Source organism: Radiomyces spectabilis (genome assembly GCF_025331425.1).
Source record: "Radiomyces spectabilis strain NRRL 2753 chromosome Unknown BYT42scaffold_9, whole genome shotgun sequence".
Lineage (NCBI taxonomy): Eukaryota > Fungi > Mucoromycota > Mucoromycetes > Mucorales > Radiomycetaceae > Radiomyces > Radiomyces spectabilis.
In genome coordinates, this window is record NW_026251934.1 from 588545 (window position 1) to 606914 (window position 18370).

At 45.9% G+C, this 18370-nt stretch overlaps 5 protein-coding genes across 5 annotated transcripts; 1 reads left to right on the forward strand and 4 right to left on the reverse strand.

Annotated features, from left to right (window-relative positions):
* Positions 1-2359: 2359 nt before the first annotated feature.
* BYT42DRAFT_576008 (uncharacterized protein) lies at positions 2360-3137 on the reverse strand. Its single transcript, XM_051569007.1, has one exon. The coding sequence runs from the start codon at positions 3104-3106 to the stop codon at positions 2567-2569; it is 540 nt and encodes a 179-aa protein (XP_051421603.1). The 5' UTR covers positions 3107-3137; the 3' UTR covers positions 2360-2566.
* Positions 3138-3153: 16 nt separating this feature from the next.
* BYT42DRAFT_576009 (hydroxyacylglutathione hydrolase) lies at positions 3154-4483 on the forward strand. Its single transcript, XM_051569008.1, has 5 exons — positions 3154-3388; positions 3454-3491; positions 3574-3649; positions 3732-3980; positions 4051-4483. The coding sequence occupies exons 1-5, from the start codon at positions 3303-3305 to the stop codon at positions 4409-4411; spliced, it is 810 nt and encodes a 269-aa protein (XP_051421604.1). The 5' UTR covers positions 3154-3302; the 3' UTR covers positions 4412-4483.
* A 534-nt stretch (positions 4484-5017) lies between these two features.
* Positions 5018-6580, reverse strand: BYT42DRAFT_499449 (uncharacterized protein; the record flags this gene model as incomplete). Its single annotated transcript, XM_051564640.1, has 2 exons — positions 5018-6251; positions 6360-6580. The coding sequence occupies 2 exons, from the start codon at positions 6578-6580 to the stop codon at positions 5018-5020; spliced, it is 1455 nt and encodes a 484-aa protein (XP_051421605.1).
* A 1290-nt stretch (positions 6581-7870) lies between these two features.
* On the reverse strand, positions 7871-16695 carry BYT42DRAFT_576015 (uncharacterized protein). The gene is made up of 2 exons (XM_051569009.1): positions 14029-16695; positions 7871-13946 (listed from the first exon to the last, which is right to left on the reverse strand). The coding sequence occupies exons 1-2, from the start codon at positions 16525-16527 to the stop codon at positions 7956-7958; spliced, it is 8490 nt and encodes a 2829-aa protein (XP_051421606.1). The 5' UTR covers positions 16528-16695; the 3' UTR covers positions 7871-7955.
* Positions 16696-17273: 578 nt separating this feature from the next.
* BYT42DRAFT_606279 (40S ribosomal protein S11) lies at positions 17274-18179 on the reverse strand (the record flags this gene model as incomplete). The annotated part of the gene is made up of 3 exons (XM_051571144.1): positions 17274-17585; positions 17746-18080; positions 18168-18179. 3 exons carry the CDS (start codon positions 18177-18179, stop codon positions 17474-17476), a joined length of 459 nt encoding a protein of 152 aa, XP_051421607.1. The 3' UTR covers positions 17274-17473.
* Between the last annotated feature and the right edge of the window lie 191 nt (positions 18180-18370).

Here is an 18370-nt window from a genome sequence, read left to right on the forward strand (position 1 = left end):
TGGAATAAAGAAGCGCATATTTGAATTAAGCGACTGAAAAAGCTTAGAATAAAAGGAGATTTTAATGATAAACCCAACCCTCACCAAAAAAAAAAGAAAAGAAAAAAGAAAGAAAACAAAGAGCGATTACATGTCAAAAGAAGAAAAAAAATAAAAAAGAAATAAAAGAAAGAGATAAAAAGAATAAAATATCTTCTTCCTTGATATAAGGCTGACTTCCAACTATTATGTAGAATAGCAAGTCAGTGCCATCAAGGTTAAGGTAGAAGCCAAGAAGATACAGAAATGATCTCTATGACTGTGCCACTGTGGTAGTCATAAACCCTACTTCGATCAAATCTACGGTGCTGCTTATCGCTTTCCAACGAATGGTCCCGTCCCAGCCTCATTTTCCATCCTATGGTGAGGCCTCCAGAGATGAGAGTAAAAAGGCCCGATCATTGACTCAACCGCACGCCCGTGCTGATACACTGAACCTTGGTCCAGTCGCATATGGCCTACTGGAACGGTAAACCGCAGCTGTAGAAGTGAAACACACACAGATCAGACTTGGGCGGTGCTGGTATCCGGTTACGATAGGCAGCAAAGGGGCGTGCTGGCGACACGGAAGTTGGCCAAGCAGCAAGAGTGCAAAGCATACTTGACCGTCCAGATCACCATCCTACTTTCCCATAACTGATTTCTCCACCAGACGGGAGCGGAATAGCCAATATGCACCTAAAGGATGGTCGTGAAAGCAGCGTCCAAGGCACGGAATGTCCTTACATCACCTTGAGCCATTGGTCCAACCATCCAACCCAAAGTCTGTGCCAACAAGTCGGTGTATGGGAGATGTGGTTCGCAATGCGCGCATAAATTGCCCACGTTACACGGTGACTCTTCCACCTAGTCCGCCGCCTCTCCGCGTATGGATAGCCTCCTCCCGCCACTTGACGTCCTCGCACGTGGAGGAATAGCCCCCTTGCCTAACCTGGCTTGTCAGGGTCCGCATTACATCATGTGACTTGGGAAAATTCGGCCTGTGGAAATCATTTCCAGTCGAACCCGGCATACTACCAAGAAATGGCAAAGAGAAAATGGAGAAAGATAACAGCCCCGCTGCAGAGCCCCCCAGCACATCCAGCAAAGCAGGAATGTACCTTCCTATCTTCTCCTGCGCGGTCTCAAAATCCTCTGACTTTACCTAGATCCTTTACCCGGGGGGATCAAATTTCATTTCGGATCGTCTCGTCTCGTTGTGGTTGTGGTTGCTGGGTCGTTGGTGTCGTCGTCGGAGTCGAATCTGGGGAAAATAGAATTCACTTCCAAACGTGAGTGATCGGTTACACGAACTTCAGAGCCAAAATTCAAGGCTTTGCGCTTACCTTCGAAGAAAACTCGCCGGAGAAGTGATGTAAAGCGTAAGAGAAAAAAGAGAAGAAGACGAACTTGCCTTCTTTTTATACAACTCCTGGAATTACCTAAAATGGAAGCCAGTCAACGTCGGGCCATGAATACCGACGTCACACGAGAGGCTCTGAGCGCTGGTCTTCGCGTCCAACCGCCAAAGCTGTCACTTCACATTATGCATACCATTTTTTCTATCAATGCCGCAAACTTGACATTGGCGGGCACCATGACTACGTAGATACCTCGTAAAAAATTGATAGATCGCTATGCGACAAATGCGTCAGCGGGGTCATAGCGATCTGTAGGCGACGATTCCGACAAGCCCGCTACGGTCTCTGCATATTGACTCGGTCCGCAGCTTGCCTAATTGTTTGTCATTTTGGAATCTAGTAGCAAGCGTGCGCCATTGGATGGCAACCGAAAAATTCAATGGGATGATTTGAAGGATAGCTGTATTGAGGATATTTGGGGTGCTTTGTGATTGCAGGTCGAGTGCCCTGCTTACGTGGCCATCCCTAATCCAATGCCTTTTAAAGGTATACCAAGGGAATCCTGATACAGTAGAGCATGTCATAATCAAAGCCTTAGTGAGTCTATAATTAGTATCTGATCTTCATTACCGGTATACATAAGGCTTAACGTATGGAAAGCATACAAACGACTTGGCTTGAAAAAGTGTCACCGCGTTGTAAACTGCATGGTAGAGACATTTTTTTGAGATCGAAATTGCATGCCGGGTTTTTTTTTTTTTTTTTTTCGCAAGGTCAGAGTCGCTGATTAGAAGAGACTGACGCATCAAAGCATATTCAATGAAGGCGATGCTTTATGTTTTGGCAAAGTATATTCTTTGTCCATGCTGCAGATACGAGTAATTCATAATACACTGGTGAAGATGATGCAGGACAAGTAAGAATACCTAGCCGTAACAACTATCTTATCTCTGTTGTATGACAATAATCAACTTCCATTTCGCAAAGGATTACGCCTGTGATATTATGGGCTTCACAAACAAGTGGAAGCATTTCTATATTCTGGCGCAGCCAATCATATGTATTGAGAATAATGGAGGAAATATGTAAGAATGCTAGAGTACAGTGGTATGTCGAGAGCGAAGCAATCAATTGGATATGGCAAATGAGTTATGATGATGAGCAGCATGGGAAAAACGAAAAAAGGATCATGAAGGGGAATGAGGGGTACTACTGGATGGCGAGCTGTGAGCATGGCGTTGAAGGAAAACTTGCCGTAGCAAGGCATTCATGGAATCGTAATGATATCCATGTTCCTGCACATCTTCCATGTCGGTATCTGGTCGATCTTCCCACCAGCGTTCGCGGACTTCAGGATCTCCATGTCGTGACACATGTACCTGGTGCAGTATTTGGTTAATCTGTTGGTATTGCTGGTTTTCAATTGGTGGATTGGATGTTCGGGTGGATATAACCACGGGTTTCAATGCAAATGAAGGGGAAGTACAATGGTTGGATGCTCCAAGTGGTGTGCTTGCAGAGGACAAAGAAACTCCTTCGTCATCCACTTCGGATGTCGGGTTGATCGATAAATTCGCAAGATCATCGGAAGGTGAAGTAACCGCCCTTTTCGATCGTTTGACGCTAAGATCCATTACGTCTGCATCATCTGTCCATGCCCGTTTATTTTTCGCAAATGTTGCCTTATCCATATGTAAGAAAGGAACATCCCAATATAATGGGGACATTGGCAAGTGGAGGCACGATTTTTCAAGGAAATGAACAAGCAATGGGGTGGATTTTGTCCGAGGATTTGCCCAATTTGCTGCATATCCAGTGACTGCGAGTTCCCTGGGCGGAGTTGCGTCAAATGTGTGTCATCACTTGAGATTTTTTTTTTACCACACAAACTTTTTTTCTCGCGTTTTTTCATATAATAGCACGATGCTTTCCCGTGTGTTTACTCGGGCTTTTTCTACTTCCTCTACTCAAAAAATGATTGTTAAACCTGTTCCTTGCTTCTCTGACAAGTAAGCCCACACACACACCGAGGGCCTTTTGCTCCCTTGACTATATTCTCATATTCAAATTCTAGCTACGCTTACTTGCTTTTGGATGAAAGCAGCAAAAAAGGTTTGTTTCAATAATCAAAATAAAATATACATAGCGTACGTACGACATCTTAGCTTTCGTTCTTGTTACATCTCATGATTAGCTGCGGCCGTCGATCCAGTAGAACCCAACAAAGTTTTGGATGCTTTGAAAGAATATCCGGACTATCAATTAGTTAGGTAAAAAATCCCATTCATGCAATCGGCAACCGGGCGACAAACTTTTTCCTTTTCACATGCTCAATATTTTTTCACATCGTAGTATCTTAACGACTCATCACCATGCTGACCACGCTGGCGGAAACAAAAAAATGTTACAACTCCATCAAGATTTAAAATGCTATGGTGGTTCGGAGCAAGTGCAGGGTGTCACGGATATTGTGAGAGCCGGGGATAAACTGGAGATTGGTCACCTTCAAATTCAACCGATGCCGACGGCCGGTCACACAATGGATCACGTCTGCTACCATGTCAAGGACAAGACAGGAGATGCCGTTTTCACTGGTGACTGGTAAAGTTGAGATGCGTAGCAAGTGATAGGGAAACATTGTGGGTAACCTTGAGCGACTGGGTTTCATTAGTTTGTTTTCATCCGGGTGTGGTCGCTTTTTCGAAGGTTCACCATCCGACATGTGGAAGGCTCTTTCGGCTTTAATGGAGTTGCCTGATGAAACCAAGGTTTACTTTGGTCACGAATATACGCGAGCCAATTTAAAGTTTGCACGCACGGTGGAACCTGACAACAAGGAGATGCAGGAAAAATGGGAATGGGCCCAAAAGACCGAATGCACAACTCCTTCCACAATCAAAAATGAGAAGCTTACCAATCCTTTCCTTCGTGTGGAAGCCCCTTCCGTACGTCAAGCTGTCTTGAAGTCCGACAAACCTGCACCTGCACAGGAAGTGTTGGGCTTATTGCGTAAAATGAAAGATCGCTCTTAAAATTGTACAACATAAGCTAATAAACAGAAAAACGATTTCGTCCAACAACTTTCCATCCATTTTCTAATAGCAAATCCCTAAAGCAAAAGCGTTTTTTTTTATCGATTCTGGTCGATGTATGCATTGAAATAAAAACATTTATAACAAACTTGATGTAATAAAAACATGAAAAATACTGGTATCCATCGTATCAACCCTTGTTGTCCCTCTTTTTTTCTTTTCTTTCGCGTTGGCTTTTAATTATTTAGCCTGTATCCTTTTGATCATTGGTGTTGTTGTGATTCTTCTGTCACGGGTGATTGACCTCGGGTCACCTCTGGCTTTATCGGCTTGGGTGGCATATCGAAGGGCTTGTTAGGGTCAGTAGGATCGCGAGAAGGTAGGTTACTGGTATGCGAGGATTTTGCTCCTTCGTCCTGGTAATGATGAATGGGACGCATATCATGTGGTTCGTGATGTGATCGCCAATGCATATCGTTGTAAAACGCAGGATACCCATTTCCGGGATGATGTTCCGACACGGGTGGTAAACTATGCAACAAATATGTCAATAAAAAATATCAATGTTGCACAGAAAAAAAAAGATGGGCTGAAATTTTTTTCTATTTACCTTTGCATTGACACTGGTCGTGCGTCATAACCGGGATACGGTGGTTGAGGTGCGCCCGGCGACTGTGGAGGAGGATAATGTGCATAAGGCATTGGATGGGAATAATATGGATGCTCATGCGCATGATGTCCGTTCATATAGGATGGCCCACTAGGAGCACTTTCAATGCTTGCATTACTGGTATTGGAGGCCATGCGCATTCTCGCCCAATGGTCATGTTCGGGCATCGATTGAACACGTTGATGAGGTGCACCGTACTTGGCGGGTGGGTTGGGTCCATTCTCAGCGTAAGGAGACGACGCATACACGTCCGAGGAAGCAGGTTCATGCACCTGCCGTTCGTTGATCGCAAATGGCCCATGACCGTGGGCCGGACTGTAAGGCGAATGGGGTTGCGACGAAGGCGGCGGGGGTGCGGACGAAGCAGGCATAATGGGTAGCATGGACGACGTTCCCGCCGGTGGAGGTGGAGGCGGATGCATATGACCAAAGTGAGGCGGTGGCGGCGGACCCGATGGTGGTGGCGGTGGCGCAGCACCACCATAGGCCATACCCGAATAATCTTCGTAAGGTGAATATTCACCCGAATGCATCATGCCTGATTGCATAAAATGGGGCGGACGATTACCGTAAGGAGATGGAAGGACGTCGCTGGGAGGGTTGGATCGACTAGTGTTCGCGTCAGCTTCAGCGTAATGACCTGGACTGCGACCACGAACCACCAGAGGCGCCGACTGGGTGGAACACACGGTGACCAAAGCCCCCGATTCGATTTTTGCGTACAGCACCACGGTCAGAACATAGTATTGTTGAGCGGCCCTTCGTTTGCCGTTGTTGGCGGTGGCGGATTTAAATTGCACACGTTCAAAGGTAACCATGGTTTGATCGGTACCGATAGTACTGAGGGTCAAGTTGCCTCCCGGTCGAATAGGTTTAGGTTCCGGTACAGTTTGAGGCCCTTTGTCACGCTTGGGGGTATGCTGAATCAATGTGATTTTTTTATCACTGTTCGCGATACGCGCATTAATCCCGAGCATGAAGGCCTGAACAGGATGCAGTTGACCTTCTACTTCCACAAGACAAGGCAATTCTTGTCCATCATAAATCATACCATAGCCTTGCAACGCGAATGTACTGCTGACTTGAAAATAGTTGCGACGGTAACACGTCCAGTCATTGTCAGCCATGAAAAACCCGCGGTCCACTTTTGATTGCAAATGAACCTTTAACCTGAATAAGAAAAAACACGAAAAAACACAAATAAAAGTTAGATCCACCGTTCTCATATTCATACTTCTTTTTTTTTCATTTTTCAAACGAAAAAAAAGAGGAACTTACTGTGTTTTTCGGTCGAGACCATAAAGATTACCGTGATATTTGGTGGCTCCAAAGGGAGGACTGTCATCTTGCATGTAGACAGATTCTTTACGTCTTCGTCGAATGGCGACATGAGCATTGGAAGGGTAAACAGCGGTGGTATTTGGCTTAGACTCCTCGGTTCCCGGAGTTTCTACGTGAGCGGTTGAACCGGAAGGTCTAGGTGTGGTGGGTTGTGACATGGTGTACCTGCACCCACAAAAAAAAAAAAAAAAAAAAAAAAAAAAAAAAATTGAGAAAATAGTGAAACATTATACAAAGCGTAATAGGATAGTTACCCAGAATATGGTCTGTTCGGAGAAGATTCGGATTTTTCACCACTTGGAGTTGCTTGCATATACGCCACGGAGTCGTGCGAAGGGGTACTGAAAGAGCTGGTCGGAGCAGACTGCGAGGTCGTCGAACTAGTGAATAAAAAAGAGACAAATTGGTGTAAGAGAAGTAGGACGAGAAAAGAAAGAAAAACATGAAAATATAAAGTTAGCTTTCCGGTAAGGGGGGAAAAATGGGACTGTCGCCTCCTCAAATCGGGGGACGTGCCAAAAAAGACAAGAAAAAAAAATAGTAACTGTTGTATCGAGGCTACATACGTCGTATGGGAGTAACCATGCATATAACTGGAACTCATATCAACGGGCGGCGCAGCATGCATCGAAGGTGGAAGTTGCGATGGTGAAGGCATATACTGGTGATGCGTCGGTGGATGCATCGGTGACGGCAATGACGGGTGAAAATGGGATTGTGACCCGCCTGAGGCACTCCACTCTTTTTCGTGCACGTTCATTCACTGAAGATGGGCAAAAGGGACGCTTTAAAAAAAGGGAGTGGGGAGAATTCACAGAGACGTAAAAAGAGAAGAAAAAAAAATTGAGCCAAGTGAAAACGGAGCAAAGGAGAAGAAGGAAAAAGCGATGGGCCTTTTTCTTTTTTCTTACCAACAATCTTTTGGTTCAATTTGCTCTCGCAACCCCCCACCCCGCCTCGTGGGATCAATCCAACAGAACAAGCAAAAAAAAAAAAAAAAAAAAAAAAATACACCTAGATTGTTGATGTTCAAACTATAGCCAATCAACGATGTTAGTGAGTCTGTATAAAAATGGGAATCCGCTTATTCCACTGTCGGTTCTTAACCAAGAACCAATCAAAACATGATAAAGAATATAGAGTGGGATCGCTTCAAGATCCGTCAAAAGAAAGTCAAATAAAAGTTGACTCGGGTAGGGCCAAAAAAAAAAATGTGTCAATCTAAAAAGTGAAGGGTCACTCAGAAGGTTTGTGCGTTGGTGCAACAACCGATGCATTAGTATTATGTCAAGGCACAACAAATCGAATGCACTCCATTCATTTCTATTTGCTCGCGCATGGTTACATTTTTTTTCCATGGAGTAAAAGAAATAAGCACCACCAAGATAGAATTCACTCCATTTGGAGATTTTTTTTTTTTTGTATTAAAAAAACTTTTTTGAATTTCTGAAACTTTTAAGCCAAAAAATAAGGAGTAACTTGCAGTAATTTTTGTAAGACTTGTCCAATAACGAGTGTTTAAGAACCCCATGGTTACTGTATATCTTTTGCCATGTCCTTTCGCCTTGCCAATCGTCGTTTCGTCACTTCGCTCACATGTCCTACATCGAATTTGGTCATTTTCACTTCCAGTTGGTTCCCGTGACGATCCATAGCGATAAACCGATCTCCGTCCTTGTATCCCGTCTGAAGATGAGGCGGGGTGGAACGGGAACTGTCCACCGGAGGATTCGGTGAAGTGCTTCGATGGCTGCGAGGCATCGGTCGACCCGAAGGAAGCTGAGCACGTCGAGTTTCAATAAATCCTTCTTGAATGGTCGGAGGCTTTTGCTGCGTCTTTTTCTCTTCCCCAAAATTTCTTCGAGATTTCGGAATAAAATCCCCTTCCAACAACGCATGATCCCTGAGAAATTGGGATAGTTCCGTCCAACCACCACCGACTCGCACCATCACCATCTTGCTTTTCAATACTCGACAGTAGCACAGTTTAGGATTCGCATCACCAAACCAGTAACGGCCGACTTCGCCAGGCACCATTTTCACCTTGACTCGATACGGCGCTTCGTTGACAATGCGACCAATTTCTATATCCAAATCGTTGTCGGGATCGGCCACATATGAATTAGGCGGAGTTTGAGGTCCGTGAATGGCCGGTGGTTTCAAACTCGTGGCCGATTTGGAAGCCTGCTGCTTGCGGTGCGTCGAGGCCGGCGATAAGTATCGACTGCTCAGTACACGTCCGTTGCCTGGAATTCCCGAAGACAACGATGAAGGAACAAGTTTACTGGAAACGGACGGCGTGGTTCTTGTACTGGATGTACTGCTTGTCGGTGTTAATCGTGAAGGTGAAGACACATCGCGGTCTCGCAGGAAGGACGACGCTTTACGTGTAGGCAAGGACGATTTTCGAATACGAATCTTTTTTGTGGTGTCTTGCTCAGCCGCCGATTCCATGATGTGAATAAGCTCCGTTTTGCGTGCTTTGACTTGGCTTTGGACTGTATGCCATCGTTGGTGTAACTCGTCTAGTTGTTTCGAAATCGCTTGATGATATCCATCTTCGGCGTCGACCAGCGACCCCTCGTGTGTAGCTGCTTCTAAACTTTCGGTAATCTTTCGTTCGTAGTATTTATACCGAGCATCAAGCTCGATACGTTTCGCTTGCAAATCGGCCTTGCTGAAATTACTTCCGATCATCGTCGCTCGATAAGGGGCCGCTTTTTCAATCGCTTCTTCCAACGAGCTCAGCAACACTTCCGTGTTATCTGTCACCGCCAAATATCGTCCAATCGTCAATCCTCGAGTGACTTGCTGTTGCTTGTCGGCGATCGATTGCAGCAAACTGGCCATGGCCGCCTCCACCTCGGCCCGTTGTTGAATAAATGTCTTATCATCCTCCAGCGCATCGAGCATCTCGTCCAGCTCACGAATGTCGTTCATCAACTTTTCCGTGTTATGCGAATCAATCGTGTCGAGTGATTTGGCCAATGGCTTGACTTCAGATTCGCGTAATAATCGGAGCAATTGATGAGGTGATATGGCAGTGTCTCGATCATCAAAAATGATCAAATTGCTCAACTGGTCGCGCGTTTCCCCAAGGAGCAGTGTGATGTGTTTGAATTTGCGCACAATATTCAGCTGGAATTGCGTCTTGGTGGTCTGGACCTTCAAATTATCCAACAGTGTGTTGACTTTTTTCCAGTAGTCTTTGGTCTCCTGCAGTTGCATGGTCGCCAAATCTTGCAAATGAGCTATTGCCATGCTACTGGTTTCATGTTTCGTATCGATGTCTGAGATAGTATCCTGCAGTGTCTGGTACATGCCCTCAAAGGAATGGACCGTCTTGTCGAATCCGGCAATCTTCGTTTCCACATCGTGCAGTTCCTGCAGCATTTCGGCTTCATCCATCATTTCGTCTTTGGACAGGTCATCAATCACCTTGCTGCAGTTGTCAATCCACAATACAATATCCGATTTACTCTTGCTCAGTCCTACGAATCGACGCATGACATCCATCACAGTTTCTTCGACATGCAGTCTATTTTGGAGAGAAGCCAGTGTCTCCTCGACAGATTTTTCAATAGCATTGTCATCGGTTTCCAGGTTCGCCGATTCTTGGTCCTTCTTTCGCTGATCCCGATTGACAAATTGTTCACAGACATCCTTGTACGTTGTTTCCGCTGTTCCAAAGAGTGTCGCTTGCTTGCGGTAGAGCGTTCCTGCATCCTGTTTCAAGGTATACTCGCGGATGGCTGCTACACGTTCACTGGATGATTGGTCGAGTTGCTGAGCCGTTTCTTGGATTGCCAGCAACCATTGTCGATAGCCTTGGTGCCAGATGAATACTTCTCGTTCCTTTTCCTTCATCGATAACGCCTCTTTCAAATTTCCCAAAGTTGCCGAAATACCATCCAACCAATCTTTGAAATGGAGTCTATGGGGTTCGTCATAATCTTCGATCCCGCTTTGAATGCTATCTGCTGTCATCGTCGCCCGTTCCAACTTGGCATGGACCAGCTGTAGTTCGGTGGAGAGATCGTTTAGGGATTTACCGCTGTCCTTGGCTGTTACATCGACAGTAGACAGTTTTTGTTGTAGGGCCACTACGTTTTCGCGTTGTATTTGATCTAGCAGTGCCTGCAAATCGTACCACTGACCAACCGTCGCTGCCCATCTTCTCGTGTCAAAAAGATTTTGCAGCAGTTCGTCCCATCCATGCTTCAGTTTTTCCGACTCTTGATCAATCGCTTGCATATCGTCCACGTCATGTTCATGCATCCAACGAACCAACAGACGCTGTTCATCAAGCAGTTTGATGTAATCATCAATGGATCGATTCACCGAGTTGCATGTTTTCAAAAGCTGGTTGCAGTCCGTAGATTCGATTTCAATTTTTCTGAGCTGTTCATCGCGCGTTGTCTGCAATAGATTCATTGTCTCGCCGACAAATGCTTCCAGTTTTTGCAACAGTTCCCTACACTGCCGCTGCCTGTGCAAAACGGAGAAACGCGCATGAGTGGTTTCAATGAACTGTAAAATATCTCGCGATAGACCCTCTATATCTGCCAATGCATCTTGCATCTCCTGAATTGCCGAGCTGCTGGCGGCATCGCTTTGATGTTGGTCTTGTTTTCGCTTTTCATCCACCAATTGAGCTTGCAATCGTTCGATCGTCTCAGTTCTCATTTTTTGTAGTTTTTCTCTGCATTGTCTGAGGTGATCGTTATCCATATTAGGGCATTGCGGTTCGTCCAATGATTCGCGGATAGAGGCACACTGTATACGAACGCTATCCACTGATTTCATGAATTCGGACGTCCGTTGCAAGATGGATAAGGTTTGTTGAGATGACTGTACGTTGTCCTGAAGTTCGCACCACAGATGATCGATTTTGCCCTGCTCTACCTGCATGTTATCCACATCAGCTTCGGCCAGCGATTTTTCGTCGCCCTCGAAAGCGTCGTTCTCAATCATGGTTTGCGCTTTCGGAATCAATGATTTCAAAGAAGTGTAAGCAGCACTGTACGTCGTCAAGGCAGACTCAATGGACCGTACGTTGGTGCATACTGAATCAAGCACTTCACAATCGACCGCAAAGGTAGGGGAGCCAATGCGGGCCATGGCTCGCTCGAGCTCTTCTTTTTTCGTCACGATCCATTGCTGAACGACAGTGGCTTCAGCGTAATAAGCCGCTTCAATGGCTTTCCGACGTGACAACCGTTTCTTCGACTCGAGAATCGATTGTACAGAGACCAACATTTCTTGCAGTCGTGCTTGACGAGCATGGATCATGCCTTGAATAGAAGCATTACTACGTTCATCCAATTCACGCGACGCCGGCTCATACCCGGAAAAGCTTCGGACAGGGTAAGTGATGCAGATGTCTTGCTGCCGGATGGCATGGTCAATTTCATTGGCGTATCCATCGACTTCCTGGTCAATATCCGTGTCTGTACTCTCCGCATTGAGGATCTTGGCTTTGATGTCCTCGCCCTTTTGCTCAAGGCGCTCGATGGCTTCCAAGTATTGCGCAAGAATGACACGTTGATCCATAACTGCCTTTGCAAAGGCAAGATGTTCACGCAATATCTCCATATTCGTCTCAACAGCTGTTTGTAATTCGCGAGTGCTGTCACACCATACCATCTCATCCTGCGCCACTTGATCAAGTACTTCTTGGTTCCTATCGATAGCAGCGGTGGCCTCCGAATGCAAGAGATTCAATGGATCATTAAATTCTTTGGCTGCTTCATCGGTCTTGGAGCGCATTGATCCGCGACCATGTTCCGCAATAAACTTCTCAATACGGTCGCCGGCCTCAGAGAACAGCTGCAGGCATCCATGTAAGCGATTCTCTATGGTGAGACGACGATTCAAAGCGTGCAGATGTTGCGTTTGGGAACTGAGCCTATTTCGTAATTCGTCCATGGATTTCTTTAGCGACGACTGCAGTTCTTCAAGGTCGTGTGCAAACTTTTTGTCTGATGCGTCATTGACAATGCAGACGAGTTCGTTATACGTTGACTGAGCAGTTTGAAATTCAGTCGACTCTAAGGCAACGAAACGTTTTTCAATTTGTCGGTTCTCTATTTGCAGTTTTTCTACTGCTTCCTTAAAGTCGCAACGCGAGGATGAAAATTCCTTGGATTGTGTACCCAGCAAAGTATCGAAAGAATGGACGTCATCGGTTAATTCGTCCATCACTTCATACGTTTGCAACCATGGACGCTTCCAAGCAATCGTCGTCTTATAAATTGCGAGTTCTTCTTTTCTGAGCGTCATCAAGCAGACTACTTCCTCGGCATGCATTTGCAACTGGTTGGATCCGTCCTTTAATTGAGCGATATCGACATATAGCCCACAATCCGATTGAAGGACAGCTTCTTCAAGCGTATCGATCTGTTGAATGAGCCCAGGTAGGTTCATCTCCAGGATTTCGTTCATGGCCTTGAATATACTATCGTATCTATTCATTGTTTCCGTTATAGTCATTTCATCGGGCACGGAGATGTTCATGCAAGTCGTTATCGAATGCGCCAAATCATTGGTGGACAATTTGGTTCGTATCCTTGCAACCTCCACTTCCGTATCAGCCGTCCGCTCCAAGCAACGTTGAAATTCAGCGTGTAAATACGTGGCTCGTTTGTACTCTTCGTTCAAGCTGTGCATCTCTCTGCTCAGATGCAACAATTGGTCGTATTGCTGAAGTGTCACTGCACGGATCTCTTCGTGAACATTGTCCTCTTCATCCAGAGGGCAGTTGGTGCGAGCACTGGGCGTGCATACAGGATAAGGGAGTTCGCATCCACTCTGCATCCACAACTCATGAATAATATCGCCGTATTGTTGTATGACATTGTCGAAATCTGACGCGTCTGCTTCCGTGGTGATCCTGTCGAATGCCATTTTTATGTCCTGCAATATCTGTTGACCCGAGGATTCCAACTCTCGTACTTTTTCAACAAACTGCGTGATTGCAACGTGTTGGTCTATGACTGCCTGAGCATACGCCATGGACTCCGAGAAATGCCCGATACTTTCATGCAGTATGTCTTGACGCCGTTGTACGTGTTCTATGCTGTGTGTGTCTGCGTCGTTCTGAACATGTGAATGGTTGTCGACGATATCCTTCAGACTCTGCATGAACGACACGAATGCTTGATTCAGACGTGTGAGTTGGTTTCCTTCAAAATCTGAAAATTTACGTTGCATATCTGCAAAATCCTCCATTGTCCTGCTCCAGTCGTTGTTGTCCACTGTCTTTTCGATCATGGATGGCTGCCACTGTGCCCTGGTGGTAATAAGGTCCCACAACTTGCGGGTTGTCGTTACGACCCATTGACTCGCTTTACTGTGCCTACGTTCCCAATCAATTCGAAGTTGCAGGACAGCAAGGGCCGCGGTGTGGTAATCGAGCAATGATTCGAGTAGAGCCAATTTTGCTTGTAAACGCTCAAATTCTTCTTCAAAAGTTCCCACGTCGATATTGACAATGTGAGCTGAAGAAACGGCTTCTTGCAACCACTATTTTTTTTTAGAAGGACGAGGAATGACAATAAGGTCAATCAGTCAAAGACCAATAATTGTTATGTTGAGATACACTTACCATGATGCTGTCCTGCAATTTTGGAAAATCGGTATGTTTAACTGCCTTGACCTTGCTCTGATGATCATCACGGATTTTCTGTAGCCTGGCCAGATCGGTGTCATCCAGTGTACATTTTCCTACAAACAAATCGACCTTGAATCTATTGACAGTCTCAAGTCGTTCATCCATCCAAGTATCAAAGCGATGCATGTCTTGCTGAATCTGCTGTTTTCGTTTATGTACTTGCAAAACATGGCGGTACGATGCCAGTTTGTGATCCAATGCTTCGCCAAATAACACAAGGGCAGATGTGCGGGCGTCAATCACCGATCGAATGTTATCATTGGCTTCTGCGTTGGCTTTCTGCTCTGACGGTTGGGAAGTCTCGGTATAAATGATCCGCGTGGCGGCTTCGGTTACCAATTGCAATGCTTGCTCTTGGAACAGCTGGACTTGTCTCGTAAATTCCGTGTCCGTGGCATCAGCGTCGGCATTTGATTCCGCCGTGACGATCGCTTGCCGGATCATCTCACCGTTGGCCTTGAGCGCATCGGCACGATACACAAAATCCGTTACGCTGAGCCGTTGCTCGACCACAGTGCGCGCAAACGCAATGCGGAGGATCACGTCCTCGAATGCTTCCTCCAGAGCGACTTGGCGCGATTCCAGATGATTCGGCAGTTCAACGTTGGAGCTGTCGTCCATATCCTGATACACGTTCACGGTGGTGGTGAATTGACCCTGATCAAAAGCGGCTATACGCTGTTCGAGATCAATCAGCAAACCAATGATATGCTCTTTCAGTTCGCTCGCTGTCTGTTCCATGACTTCCGTTTCTTCGATTGCCCCGCCCTTGGGCCCTTCCGATCGCCATCGCGCTTTCCCTTGCACAAACTCCTTGATTTCAGTCTGTGTATATCGCACCCATTCGATGGATTTGATATACTCCTGCTCCCAAAACATGCGCAAGGTAAGGATCTGAAGATCGTACGATCGTCGTCGGAGTAGATGGATGAGGCGATCGAGGGTCATGAGCGTTGTAAATGTAATTTCAATGGTGGTGGTGTCGGCTGGACTCAAGTCCTTATTTTCGCGTTCGGTGCCCGTCAGAGCCTTCACATGAGCTCGTAACCGTGTCATGTCTTCCTTGTCAAATTCTTCCACCTCTTTTTCCAACATCTCGTGCTCGGAGTTCAGATGGTCCACTTGTTCCATGGTAAACTCGAATTCGACCTCGTTCAACGCGTCGAGCGCGCCTTTTGCCTCCAAGTGCTCAATGCGTTGCTCAATCCACTGACGAATCCGCTCCGCTTCCACAAACCAGATACGTACATCATCCACCCAAGAACAAATCAACTTGTACTTCTGCACGAGCACATCAAAGTGGGCACGATACGCTCGATCCTCGGCACGTGAACTTGTCAACAAATCCACATGCTGCGATCGGATGCGGTCAATCACCAATCCTGCATTGTGAGCACGTTCCTCGAGATCTTGGATGCCGAGGTCGGTTGTCGTGGTTTTCAGCATTTTGGCTTGAATAAATTCCAGATCATTCCGAATCGGTGCAAAGATGTGACTAAAGATGAGATGGCTGCGGTAAGCGTCCAATTCGGCGGCACCTTTCTGTAACTGCAAGTCAAAAGCTGTATGCGCGACCTCGATCGCTTGCATTCGAGCGCAAACCGTCGGGTGATGACGCATTTCTTCAGGCATACTTTGCACGTAGGCGTGCAATTCCGGTAAGTCTTTGTTTTCCAGCGTCGAAAGATCGGTTTCGAATTGGGTGAGCGTGGCGAGATCATCCTGGAGCGGGGCTGACGGTGCCTGAGCCACTTTTTCATCAACCGATGGGTTCAAATCATTAGTCACGTCATGCTGCGAGTTGCCAACATGGTGATCGTCGGGAGTATCGTTTAGGGAAGAGGAACGGGTGGATGACGAAGGGACAGGATGGAGGGTAGCGTTGCTACGGGTGCTGGTGTCACTATCACGGATGGATCTCGAGCCGAGCGAGATTAATTGGGTGAGATCATGCTGTAACTGTGATATTTTATTAGAGACAAAGGCTGCACGATTTTCGAATTCATCCGGCATCTCCTGATACGTTGGATTGGTGAGTATTTGCACTTGGCATGAATAATCTTCTCGGTCAATGACTTCACGCAGTTGGCCCAGATAGGCGGTGATGGTATCGCTGTCGAGGGTATCCATCGAAACACACGGTGACACTTGGAACCGATCTTGCAATAACCGAAAAGCGGTGGCCAGGTTGCGTTGAGGATCTTTGTCGTGGATAATGCTGACGAGATTAGGTACCGTTTCTGGGCAGAACCGATGAGCCAGGCACAAAAAAGCCGCGCCATCCTGCCATGCTTGGCAGAGATCACGAATAGGGTGAATCAAGCTTAGATCGACGTAACTCTGAAGCTGTCGTTGAGACCACGCCAGCATGGTCATGGACGTCGAGTCGGGCTTTTCAAGGTTTACTATAGGCGCGTGGTGGTCGAGAGTCATAGTTCCATTATTATATTACGGTGTATAAATTATATGTTTTTTGGCGAAAACGTGCCAGTGGATTGATGAAAAATGAAAAACAAATCTCTTTTTTAGATTACGAATAATACAACCGGTCAGAATAAAAAATAACAATAATAAATAAAATAAGAAAAGAAAGAGAATACGCTAAAAGGGAAATGGTTGAAAATGGTCCAACAGCAGCTGATAAACAGCCTTGATTGGAAAGGGGACACAAGGCGTACTACCACCGAATCAAACTTCTGGATTTCCTCCTTACAACCGTATTCTGACCAACGATATTATCGCGCTACTCTATCTAAAAAGAACTTTTTTTTTTTTTTGCGCGCAAGTCCTCCCTCAACAAAGCACCTTCCACGGCGCTCAACACAGCCATTCTTCCTTGAAGACTTTCAGCCGCCTCCCACTTTCTCAATCGCCAGCATATGAAGCCTATTCAACGGAGATCGAACACTGACATGATGAATGCTTGTTGTCACCGGCGATCGTTTATTTGATTCAAGCAGTGGGCCAGCAATGGCCTCATTGCTTTGTCGTTTTTGTCGAGATTAGGCACTTTACAAGCAGAGATCAAAGCTTTGAATAGACCAAGTAAGCGACAAGTAGGAGAGTTATCAAAATAGAATCGGTTAGTCAACGAGAGTACAGCAGCATAAATATTGATGTCTTGTTCCTAATGGATGAAGCACGCCACCAGGAAAGGAGAACCAAAATTCGGTCAATGTGCATTCATTCAATAAAAGAAAAATCAAATCAAAATTCCCTCTTTCCACCACTATCTTCCTGATTTCTCTTGACATGCTACAGTCATTAGAGCATATCATTCCAATATAAAATCCATAGAAAGGAAAGGTCGCCCAAATAATGATTGAGCCAAAACATTGACCGCAGTTCAGTCAGTTTATTCTAGAATAGATAAGCTAACTTAGAACTTCTGGAAAGCCTTGCTGGTGCTCTTGGCCTTCTGGACCTTGAGGACGTTGAAACGAACGGTCTTGGAGAGGGGACGGCACTGACCAATGGTCACGATATCACCACTAAAGAAACAAAAATACGAGTTAGACATCTGCAATGGCGCAACACTGGAAAGCATTGAATCTGTTTCCTGTGACTCGTTGACGTCGACCGAGATATCACTGGCCGATCGAAATCGTCGAAAACAGGGCATCCAAATATAAAGATGTTTTCAAAACATACCTTTCAACAGCCAAGTTATCGAAAGCAGGGGACAAGTGAGCAGAGATGTTCTTGTGACGCTTTTCGTAACGGTTGTACTTGGGAACGTAGTGAAGGTAATCACGACGGAGGACGATGGTGCGCTTCATCTTGTTGGAGACCACGACACCAGTCAAGATACGGCCCTGAATGTTGACTTCACCAACCCAAGGGCACTTCTTGTCGATGTAGGTACCGAACTTGGCCTCCTTGGGGGTCTTGAAGCCGTTGCCGACATCCTTGTACCAACGCTGGGTGCGCTTTTGGATCTTGGAGTTTTGGAAGATACCAACTTGCTTCTGGAAAGCCTTTTCGGTCTAGGAAAAAAAAAGTCGCACATTCATATTAATAAAAGCTCTCAAGACAAAGCTGGTAATCCATTGCTTTCTGAATTCAATACTTACTTGTTCGGACATGGTGATCGAGAGAGAGGAGGAATCTTTTTGGTCAACGACTGGAGGCTTTTTTTTCTTTTTTTTTGCCACACCGGCGTGACAATTTTTTTCGATTTGTGACGTGCTTTTTTTCTTTTTCACCTCAATTCGGTTTACTGATTGCCAAATTTAGGTTTGACCTTTATCTCAGCGACATGGCAAGCTTTACATTT